Source organism: Silene latifolia, chromosome Y (assembly GCF_048544455.1).
Source record: "Silene latifolia isolate original U9 population chromosome Y, ASM4854445v1, whole genome shotgun sequence".
NCBI classification, from domain to species: Eukaryota; Viridiplantae; Streptophyta; class Magnoliopsida; order Caryophyllales; family Caryophyllaceae; genus Silene; species Silene latifolia.
The window spans coordinates 216,712,460-216,724,508 of NC_133538.1; the positions used below are offsets into that span (position 1 = coordinate 216,712,460).

At 36.0% G+C, this 12,049-nt stretch overlaps 1 protein-coding gene across 1 annotated transcript; it reads left to right on the forward strand.

The window, feature by feature from the left end:
* Positions 1-408: 408 nt before the first annotated feature.
* Positions 409-7,932, forward strand: LOC141633657 (putative GEM-like protein 3). The gene is made up of 4 exons (XM_074446089.1): positions 409-919; positions 1,020-1,121; positions 2,727-2,998; positions 7,482-7,932. Exons 1-4 carry the CDS (start codon positions 592-594, stop codon positions 7,668-7,670), a joined length of 891 nt encoding a protein of 296 aa, XP_074302190.1. The 5' UTR covers positions 409-591; the 3' UTR covers positions 7,671-7,932.
* Positions 7,933-12,049: the final 4,117 nt, after the last annotated feature.

Sequence of the window (12,049 nt, forward strand, 5' to 3'; positions counted from 1 at the left end):
TAAGATCTCGAAGAATTATATCTAGTAAGTCTAGAAGGGCTGTTACTAGTTCTTCTTAACAGTCTATTAGTTTGATTATTACCAAAGTTTAAAGCAACAGATCCATCACCTGTCTATGTTACATCTAATAAATCTGTGTAAATAACAGGTTTAGGTGTCGTAGCCCTTTCAATTTTCCAATTTTCAGGGAACGATATTTCTTCCCATTTAATCCTTCTTGTGGTCGTTATATCAGACTTGTGAAAATTAGTCTCTATGACAATAGTTTCATTAATTGGTTTATCAGCCAATTTACAACAAGGATTCGGAATATATAATGGTTTAAAGTATATTCTATAACATATACAAATAATTTCAGATCCTTGAGCATAGTTATAACCATGTGTTTTAACGTTTAATGTTAACGTGGGGAATAGAGAGAGAGATTGATTCGGGTTATTATAGTGTTTTCTCAAAAGTTTAAAGTGGGGAATAGACCGTTGGTCAACACCGGTATCCTAGGAGTTGGGTCAGAATCGAAACCAAAACCAAGACAAAGGAATTCTTCCAAATCAACATATCGATCAAAATTTCTCACATTCTCATCATCACATGGCGGAAGAAACCACTAAACCCTCCGCTACCGCCACCACCTCCGACGCCGAGGCAACCGACGCGGTTCCGTTGGACGAGATCGCACTTAATCACGAAACTCCACCGGAAAACCGCGATCTGGAAAAAAACTCGCAGGAAAATTCAACCGTGGGAATAACACCGGCGATGAAGGCGCAGAAATCGGTGCGATGGAGTGAACAATTGGTGTCGGAATCAACCTACACTCCCGCCATTGATTCCGATCAAACTAACAACAATAATATCAATAATCCTTACATTTCTCGTTCGTCTGCTCCATCGCTCACTCCTTCTCCCTCTATCGAAGGTTCGATTGCGATTTTCCCTAATTTTATGATAATTGCGACGATTTTGTGTAATTTTGTTAGGTTTTGGAAGAATTTTGATGATTTTTTGTGGAAATGCAGAGAAGATGGAAGCGGTTAGGAATGTGTTAGGAAGATGGGGAAGGAATGTCAAAGACGCTGCGAAAAAAGCTGAGGATCTCGCTGGCAATACCTGGCAACATTGTATGCATCACTCTCTTTCTTTTTTTTTTTTTTTGAATCTTTTGTGTGAAATCTTCGTTTTTAAGTTTAGTTTTCGGTTCGCGCGATCATGATGAAATGAATTGTGATTAATCCTATAGACTTTCTGTATGTTGTTTTCGACAAGGAGATTATATGAAATTGATGTGGTTTACATTGTACTGTAGTTTTCGGTTTGCATGATTGTGAGGAATTGAACTGTAATTTGTCTTCTAGACTTTCTGTATGAAAATTTCGACAAGGAGATTACATGAGAATTGTGTGGCGTTCTCTTCTCGCAACTGCTCGCAACTTAAGGTGATTTTTAATGGTGTGTTCTCTTGATCAGATATTGTTTTCCGAGTTGTTACTAAGAGTCGGTGACACTGCAGATTTGGGAGTTGTTTGGATTCTAAGGGTGAGATTATCAGTCAGACTCACCAAAGTCTTAAACTCTACCACATCAGCTTTCCACTAACTTTTATTATTTTTTTATTGCTCAGACTTATCTCAGACTCACCTCAGACTTCATACATTATCAATCAGACTCATCTCAGACTCTACTTTTCCATACCACTTGTTTTTTTACAAACTTTAAAAAAAAAAAAAACAACAAAAAGAAATGACACATGTGATCCATTTATTGGATAATTTCCTTTGAATGTGGGGTTAAGACTCACCCAAAGTCTTAAGTTGAGTCTTGGATTTCCAAGACTCAACTTAAGACTTTGTTAAGACTTTTATAGATTATTGCTAGTCTTGAGTGAGTCTTGTCTCAAGACTACCAATAATCTTACCCTAAATGAAGGAAGGGAATGTCATGTTTGTAGATTGTGTGATGATGAAATGGTTTGTAGTACTAGTACTTCGTATCATCCATGTCATTAAATTTGAGCTGCAACATTATATGTTGATCAATTTGTGAAGCTTTTGGAAGGTTCAACCTGTCGCCATTTTGAGGGTGGTAATGCTGCATTTATAGCTCATTGGCCTAGATCAATCCTCAGTAACTGGTTCCAAATGATCAAAAATCAAAACTGGTTTTAATATTTGTTAGGGGTTGAATGGTTTACTACAACCGATATTATCTTGCAGTAACTCGGGCGTTTTGGAGCATTTGGGTATTTCTGATTTGAGATGGGATTGTCTGAGATGTGAGACTTCACTGATATGCATGATAGCAAGATGAGCCATTTGGTGGCATTGGGGGCTGACATTTTTACGTCATTTGTGTGTTTGGGGCTCTTCGCCTTCTACTTTATGTTTGATAGGCGGTGCTTTTGGAGGAAATCCGCCTATGCATCTAACTTTTTTTTATGTCCATTTTACATAACCTTTAGGTCTTTATATCTGGAACAAGAATTTTGATACCATTACAGCATTTGTTTTGTAGAGTTGTCAGAAGAACAGTTTGTAGCCTCATACAGAGGATCTCTCTCTCTCTCTCTCTTTTATTATTATTATTTTTTTTTTCTGTTGTAGTTGAAGGTGTAGATCCAACTGTAACTTCTCTGTTTGCCTCTTTGAAAATCCCTGCTGCTCCGGATTTTCTGGTTTATTATGGATCATGGTTTGATCTGAAATTTTCCTCTGTTTGCATTTTAACAGTGAAAACAAGTCCCAGTTTTTCCGAAGCTGCTATGGGAAGAATAGTACATAGCACGAAAGTTGTAGCTGAAGGGGGCTATGAGAAAATTTTTCATCAAACATTTGACACAGTCCCTGAGGAGCTACTCCAGGATTCATTTGCATGCTACTTGTCCACATCAGCTGGTCCGGTGATGGGAACGTTGTATGTTTCTACTGCGAAGCTTGCCTTTTGCAGTGATAATCCTCTTCCTTACAAGAATGGTGATGAGACTGATTGGAGTTACTATAAGGTGAGATGTCAACTTCATGACAGTGCCCCCGCTCCCAAAATAATATCAAATTTTGTCCGTATATCTTCCCATCAAATATGTAAGCAACTGTATACATGTTCTGGTTCTCCAAGCGTTTACAATGCTGTTATTGGCAATCCTACATGGAATTCTGATCTGTGGTATCTAAATTCGTTGTGTTATATGGAGTACTAAGAATAATTCTAGGTTAAGTAGAGAATTTGAGATAATGCTATTTGTCTGAACCAAGTAGAAGTATGCTGGTATAAATTTTTCAAGGTTGGGTGTGAGCTTAGTTGTTTTAGAGATGTTTGGTAAAAAAGTTAGATGTGAAAACTTATTTGAAGGTCCTAAATATCGTTATGGTTTGGTGGTTTATTCCTATAATCCTATAAGCTTCTCTTTAACCTGTAATAAGGGCTAAGGTCACACCATATGATGAGACACTTCATTTCTTAAATTCTTAGGTTTATAAAATGCTAACTTATCCCCACATCTTTCAATGTGGAATACTCACTTATCGATACCTATTAAGACAACCCACTTATGCATGCCACTTGAATTTCTAGTTTTATAGACATGGAAACACGATTAAGCAGGTATCTTGATCGTTGTTTTATATTCAGATCGACACTCTAGGATATAGTGGATAATATTGCGTTGATAGTTTATGAGAAGCCAGGATGACTTCTACATTAACCATTGGTTTCTTCAAGACTTTGGAATGAAAAAAGGAAGGTGAATCGTGCAGTCAAGTAAAATTCAAAAGCCCTAATAAACGTTGGTTTTTGGAATTATTCTTACTAACCTCATCTTAATGGAGTTAAATACTAGTTATTCTTTGGTTTTAGATTCTAAGGAGTACTTTGTTAAAATGACTCATTAAACTGGGGCTTTTGTTTTTTTATTAAGAGTAGCGGTTACGGTTCCGAGTGTTGGGCCGTGAAACATTGTCACATCCAAAAGATGAGTGTGGCGGAGATGCATATGTTGAGGTGGATATGCGGACATAGAAGGAAAGATCGATTAATGAATGAGGTGATTAGGGAAAAGGTAAAAATAGCGCCAATAGAGGACAAGATGATGGAAAATCGACTAAGATGGTTTGGCCATGTGAGAAGGAGACCTATGGACGCACCAGTTAGGAGGCTGGAGACTTGGAGAACAGAAAAGGTCCCTAGGGCCTAGGAGTAGAGGGAGACCGAGACAAACATGGTTGAGAGTGATAAAGCACGATATGAGATTTGTGGGGCTTGAGGAGAGTATGGTGACGGAGAGGGCACAATGGAGGGAAAGGATACATGTGGATTTTTAGTATTTGATGTTTTTTTGACATATTTAGTGTTTTTATTTAATTTTTAAAAATTTATTTGTTATTCTCTCCTTTATTACACCTTTTTTACCAACCACTTTCTTATATATTTTACTTGGTTTACTTTTAAGGCATTTCGGATCCTAAATTCTATTTCGATTTTCAAAATCGTTTTAATTTTTATTCTCGATTTAAATTTTAAGTTTTTATAAAAGAAATCCTGAATTCGATTTAAAACGTGTAAGTTTACCTTGACTTTGTATTCTATTTCGCTCTCCCTTTTGTTTTTCATTTTTCCCTTTTCTATTCGCATTTTGAGGTGTGCGTTCACCCATGGACGGTGACAAGGTTATTTTCAGTCGTTTGCCTTAATCAAAATAAATCCTAAAATACTACTAACAAGATAGCTAGCGGTAAGTCAGGGTTGAATCCACAGGGAGGCTAGTTAATTTATCTTTTGTTTATATCTATGTTTGTCTTAAAGTAACCAATTTTGGGGGTTTGATTGTTTGATATCTAACAACTAATTGCATGTAAGTAAAGATTGTAAACAATAATATTAAGAGTCTAGGGGTTCGGGTTCACTAGGTAGTCATACGGGGTAAAATTTAATTCATTGATTGAACAATTTATATTGTTGAAAGTCATATGATCGGTCGATTCAATATTTCTTTTTAGATCTAACTTAACATGCAATCGCTATAATTAAGTTGGTCTAATTCAATTATCGTGGCCTATACTAGTCTTAACCCGATCGGTGATAATCCTAGTTATGCGAGGCTAATTAATTAACTCTGATCAGTAATCAACTAATTAGAAGTAATACGATAATTAAACAACAATAGAAAGCAATTTAACAATCAATTCATAATAACCCCTTTTCTAACAACCTAGATCCTCTTTCACCCTAGATAGTAAATTAGCTACTCATACTAATTATAATAACAACAATAGCAATAATAGAAAGCATAATTAAGAACATGATGAACAATAATAAAGATGAATAATGAATTAAACAATAATTGAGGAAAGATTAATAGTAATACCGTAGTAATGAAGAACAAGCTTAGATCCGAACAATAATAATGAAACTAAACTAAACTAAAAGTATTTGAGAGTTTTAGAATAACTATGCTAAACCTATGGAAATTAAAGCGTAATTAAATTAGGGTGCGAGTTTAGGTATTTATAGTAAATCATAACCGACTTAAGGAAATTTGCGGAAATAATAGAAACACTTGGTTCCTCGATCGAGCGTAGGGCTACTCGATCGAGTCACCACTTCCTCGATCGAGCCCAGCTCTAGTTGATCGAGGAATCATCCCTTTTCAGCTCCTTTCTTCGTGTTTTCTTCTTCTTATGGATTCTCGTGCCATGCTCCGTGTATTCCTCCATGCCTACTCCGCGATGCCCATTTAATTCATTTGCTCCTCAAATGCGTCATTTCTGCATTAAACATCAAAAGGCGGAAGTATCGACATTCTAACAAAGGCATATAAATAATATAAACTAGCACGAAATCGTATCAAAAGCATTTTCAGGGGAGGCATAAATATGCATATAATTATGACTCATCAGACGGTTCTAAAGGATGATTCATGTTAGCCGACCCCAAATTATTTTGGGATTAAGGCTCTAATGTTGTTGTTGTTGAAGAGTAACGGTTACGGGATGCAACTAGACATAATTCTGTATGAATCATCTTTTGGCCTTAGGTACGCTGGTACATCTGATTCCCCCTTATCCTACAATTGGCTACTGGCTAGAGCCTAGTCGCCATTGGGGTAATGTTGTTGCTGTAATCTTATTTTTTGATTAACAAACCTTCTCTTCTACTTTCGAGTAAACAAGCTCAATCCTCCGTTTGCCGGTATCGTTGTACTTTAACGTTCCATGACTAGTTCCTTTGTTTCTTCCTTTCAAGCTCCTCCTTCCATGGCTGGTGCATCTCTTATTTTTTAGATGCTCTCTTTATTGCTTGCCAGCTTTCAATCCCCACCTTCCATGGTTTCAGCTTTTGATTTTTCTTTCCCCCCATTGTATCTATCTCTTCGTGGTATCTACATTGTGGTGGCACAAGTTATAGGTTTCCGGCATGTCAAATCGTGTCTACACGCGACGTGCAGGATGATGTGCCCCGTGGAAGGAACATAGGTACACATAGTAAGGGGGATATTTGGACCTTTATTACATGTGAGGTCCCTTACAAAGGTGTTTTTAGTGGTAAGCAATAATTTTCGACGCCCTACTATATCTGGCAAAAAAATGGCTTAGTTTAAATTTATTGGACCGAAGAAAGACATAGGATTTTCATATCCTGTTAGATTCATACACGGGCATCGGCACCCCCACCACATACACTACAATGAGAGAGTCTTCTTTAGAAGCCAAATATGGTTCATCCAAAACCAATTGACAGTTGATAGAATAACTTCTCTCATCATTTTTGGGCATGGAACACTCAAATGTATTTGCGCACATATTTAGATGTATTTAATAGCTTCTTGCAGAAGTGAGTTGTAGCCTCTGCTCTGTTTTGGATATCTGTTTGTCCTCTTGTAGCCTCTACCTTAGAGCCAAAAACTTACTAATGTTTGGCTTACAATATGATGGAATAAAACAAAATGACTCACCAGTTTATGCACTTCTTACATTGTGACGTAATAGTCAAACAATGCAACTTATGCCTCAATTTTCATTATGGGTCGTCCAAAACACACTCTTAGTGTTAAATCAACACAACACGCATGTAAGAGTCCATTCACCTGATAACCATTACCCTGTCATAGGTGAAAGTGTTTAAATTACCCAGTTCATGTTGCTGGTTTCTCGTTGGTGGTATGCAAGAACAATTATTCTTGCAAACTAGTCATTCTGCTAAGCTTCTCTGGGTTATTCTTGCAAACTTGGTATATATGATGTTGGTAAACATGAACAATTTCTGCAAAATCTTACTGGTTGGTGTGTATATTGTGGTTTTGTATGTCTATTTCGTGGATTGTTTTTCTTCACTTTAACGTGATTTATTCCTTGGTTTAGCAGACGAATATCCATTTATAAATCTTTTAGTCCTGGGTAGTTATTTTCTTGATACCTTTTTTGTAACGAGATTTGATATTGACAATCCAAGTCTTCTGTTTCACTTGTGGTATGATGCTTCTATGTCAACAGGTTGTCATCCCATTGCATCAACTTAAAGCAGTCAATCCTTCTACAAGTCGAGTCAATCCATCTGAGAAATACATCCAGATTATATCTGTCGACAACCATGAGTTTTGGTACATGGGATTCTTGCATTATGAAAATGCTGTGAGTATCCTCCAAGGTGCTCTTCAGTCAGGGAACTTGCAATCTATTTGAGATTCGAGATAAGTCTTTGTTGCAAACTCAAGTTTGTTAAAGCCAGGTTATAGCATTCTTTTGGGAGGAATCGCATGAATTCTGTTGATTATATACTAGTTCCATCCTGGGGATGGATGTAATTTTGCAGCAAACTTACCCTGGTTATAGATGATGACTAGCGCTAAGCATTTCTTTTAAATCTTGTGGTATTTATTCAACTAACGATCCTGCGATATTGGATCAGCTTGCTTCTGCAGAGTCTCAGTCGACTATTATGATCTTGTCTGGTAACATTTTCTTGTTTAATTTATTCTCTTTGACGTTTCTTTTTCACGTGTTCTAAAATTTGTTTAAATCACAGTCCAATGTGCTTTGCTTTCATGCAAGGCTTGAGGAAGCAAGGCATGTATGAATAACTGTGTGAAACTATTGACTCTCATGAACTCATACATTCTAACTCGACAACCCTATTACTGTGATCAACATCTTGAACGTGTTTTCCCTGTTTGGTGTTCTTGGAGAAAGCAATATCGTCATATGGGTTACCAGCATTTGTGGGGTGCTCAATCACATGTTTTGTTGGGTGTGGTGGTATTTTTACGATACTGATCTCTTTGGTTATGCCCGCCATTGTATAGGTCGCTGGACTCGGCTTCTACCATAATAAATTCTAGTAAAAATGCAGGTAGTTTAACTTCTAAAATTCATTAAGGGTTTGTAGTCACAAAAAAAAAAAAAAACGTTTCCGACTTCGACAACTTATTGTTATATATATATATATATATATATATATATATATATATATATATATATATATATATATATATATATAGAATTAGGATCAGATGAGTCCACCCTATCTTTTTGAGTCCGTGAGTCCATGATACAATATCACACGTTATGCTACACAATATCACAACTTACAATTTCAAACGTTATACTAAACAATATCACAGCTGAAAAAATAAGTTTTTGAAAAAAAAAATTCGAAAAAAAAAATCGTGATATTGTTTTGTAATAGAATATCACACGTTATACTAAACAATATCACAGCTTACATAAAAAAAAAATCGAAAAAAAATATTGAAAAAAAAATCGTGATATTGTTTTGTAATACAATATCACACGTTACACTAAACAATATCACAGGTTTAAAAAAAAAAAAAAAACTTTTTCGAAAAAAAATATTTGAAAAAAAAAATCGAAAAAAAAAATCGTGATATTGTTTTGTAATACAATATCACATGTTATACTAAACAATATCAAAGCTAAAAAAAAAAAAATCGAAAAAAAAAAATTGAAAAACGTGTGATATTGTATTACAAAACAATATCACGATTTTTGTTTTCAATTTTTTTTTTCCAGTTGTGATATTGTTTAGTATAACGTGTGATACTGTAAGCTCTGATATTATTTAATATAACGTGTGATATTATATCATGGACTCACGGACTCAAAAATGATATAATATCACACGTTATATTAAATAATATCACAGTTTACAGTATCATACGTTATACTAAACAATATCACAGCTGGAAAAAAAAACTTTTTGAAAAAAAAAAATTGAAAAAAAAAATCGTGATATTGTTTTGTAATACAATATCACACGTTATGCTAAACAATATCACACGTTATACTAAACAATATCACAGTTTTCACGAAAAAAAAAGTGTTAAAAAACATTTTCGAAAAAAAAAAATTTCGAAAAAAAAAATTTTGAAAAAAAAAATTCGTGATATTGTTTTGTAATACAATATCACAAGTTATGCTAAACAATATCACACGTTATACTAAACAATATCACAACTTACACGAAAAAAAAAATTCTTAAAAAAAATTTTCGAAAAAAAAATTTCGAAAAAAGAAAATTTCGAAAAAAACAAAATTTTGAAAAAAAATTTTTATTTTGAAAAAAAATAATTTTGAAAAAAAAAAATTCGTGATATTGTTTTGTATGGTGCGTGATATTGTTTTGTATGGTGCGTGATATTGTTTTATGGACTCATGGACTCAAATATTTAGGTGGACTCACCGGATCCCACCTCTCTCTCTCTCTCTCTCTCTCTCTCTCTCTATATATATATATATATATATATATATATATATATATATATATATATATATATATATATATATATATAGGTCTGGGTCACGTACGAACTAAAGTTCAGTACGAACCGTACGAACTTACTTAAAAGCCCCCTTAATCGCACAAAACCAGCTGAACTCCCAGATGACTTCCTTCTCTCTCTCTCATATCATCGACCACCCCCACCGCCGGCAGCCGCGCCATATAGATTGATGCCGGTAGCTGCCAATAATATCCACGACGGCGCCTCCGACCATTTTAACTCCGGCTATGCGCCACTTCTCTCCCTTCTTTACTCTCTAGTCGTTTATAGCCCTGCGATTCATTTGCCGTCGGTGCCGATCCCGAGCCTAGATGTCGCCGGCGACGTCGCCGGTCTCCTATGTGACTTGTGTATCTCCGGCGACCACCCACTTGCTCCTCCGTGATGCTTTTCTCACACTCCCTTCTCTTCTCTTCCCCGTCCTCTCCTCCCACCACCGCGATTTCCCGTTTCCCGGTGCATCCCTCCGACCATCACTCTTAATCTCGTCAAACACCATCGGGTAAGTGCATATCAATCAGATTTAATCTTCTTATTTCTTTTTTACTAGATCTGGTCTCCTTGAAATATGGTTTTGTGGTTATAATTGCGTGGTCAAATGGAGGTTGATCGTATTGCTGGCCGTGAAAAGATGATGTTGGTCAGTGTGGTTATAGCAATGTTGATAATGTTCTGTTGGGTTATCGGTTTCGGTGTTGTAATTGGGAGGTGCAGTAATTGCGCAGGTACTCGCCGGTGAATGTGCTTGTAGTGGTCGTTTGGGTGAGGTACTGGTCGTGGGGATGATTGGCCAGGTGGTGTTGTAGGTTTTGGCAGTGGATACACTAAATACTAGCCCAGGTGCACATGGTATTACTACCGGATACACAGGTTGATTTGTGTATACGGTAGTAATACCATGTGTATCTGAAGTAGTAATAAGGCTATTTTGGTGCTGGGGGTGTTTTAGTTTTATTGCTAATATTCATTTATGTTCTGTTTCGCCTTTAATGTTTAGTTATTGACTTATTCGCGCATAATGTCAAAGCCTTCAACAGCTACGGAGTAGTATTTAGGAGTATACTACCTATCATGAGAGGCCGCTCTAACGAATTATCACCATTTTGTAGATTTTTTAAATGTTATTGCAGTCGGTTTTAGCTAAAAACACGATCTTGATAGAAAACAAGAGCTACTATTATGCGTTATAGTTGAAGATACAATTTGTGGAGTGAACTCTAACGAATTGTCACCATTTTTTAGATTTTGGTAAGTCTAAGTCTACGTTTCAGGAGGTCACCGAGACTGATGTCACTTTCGCTAATGTTGCTGGTGCTGATCAGGTAAGTTCGGTTTTAATAGTTCAGTTGCATTTAGCAAAATTCAGTTCAGTTCCGGTTTTTTAGTACCATTCCGTATAGCAAATTTCTGTTCAGTTCGGTTATTTAGTTCAGTCGCGTTTAGCAAATTTTCAATTCAGTTCGGTTTAAGTTTCGTTGCGTCTTGCAATGTTCAATTCAGTTTGGGTTTTTTGTTCAGTTTTATCTAGCAAATTTCAGTTTAGTTCGGTTTTTTAGTTCAGTTCGGTTTTTTTAGTTCAGTTGTGTCTTCTTTGATGGTATCCGATGTCTAATTTTTAAAATGTGGAGAAAGGATTTCAATTCGTTTTCAGATTTTAGAATGTCGAATGAAGATTTTAATTCAATCGTGTTAGGCTTACATTATGTTGCTGTCGTTGTTGCTGTTATTGTTGTCATTTATTCATTTGTAGTCTCCAAAATTGATCCTTGGGTTTAGTATGTAACAATGTGTTGATGGAGGCTACTGAAATTGTATAATCAGCATGTAGAACTCTAACAATCGTTCCATTTTTGTTTCATGCTTTTTCCATTTCATGTAGAACTCTAACTAATTGTTTATTCAATGATTCGTACTTTTGTGTTCGTATATGGATGGTGCAATTAATTTTTTTAAATATTACTTCGTGAATGGGTGGATCTAGTGGTCGGCGCACCTCTGATTCCTACCGCGATGGCGAGAAAGGGCTGGTTGTAAGGTTATAGGGATGGTGGTGGTGGTGATAGATGTAGGTGTGGTTGTGGTATTGTTGGTGGTGGTGGTGGTGGTGGTGGTGGTGGTGGCAAGGTAGGTTGTCTTAGGGTATCTTTAGATAGTGAATACACAAAATAGTATCCCGGATACACATGGTATTATTACTAGATACACAAATCGAATTGCGTATCCGGTAGTAATATCATGTGTATCCGCAAGTAATATCATGGC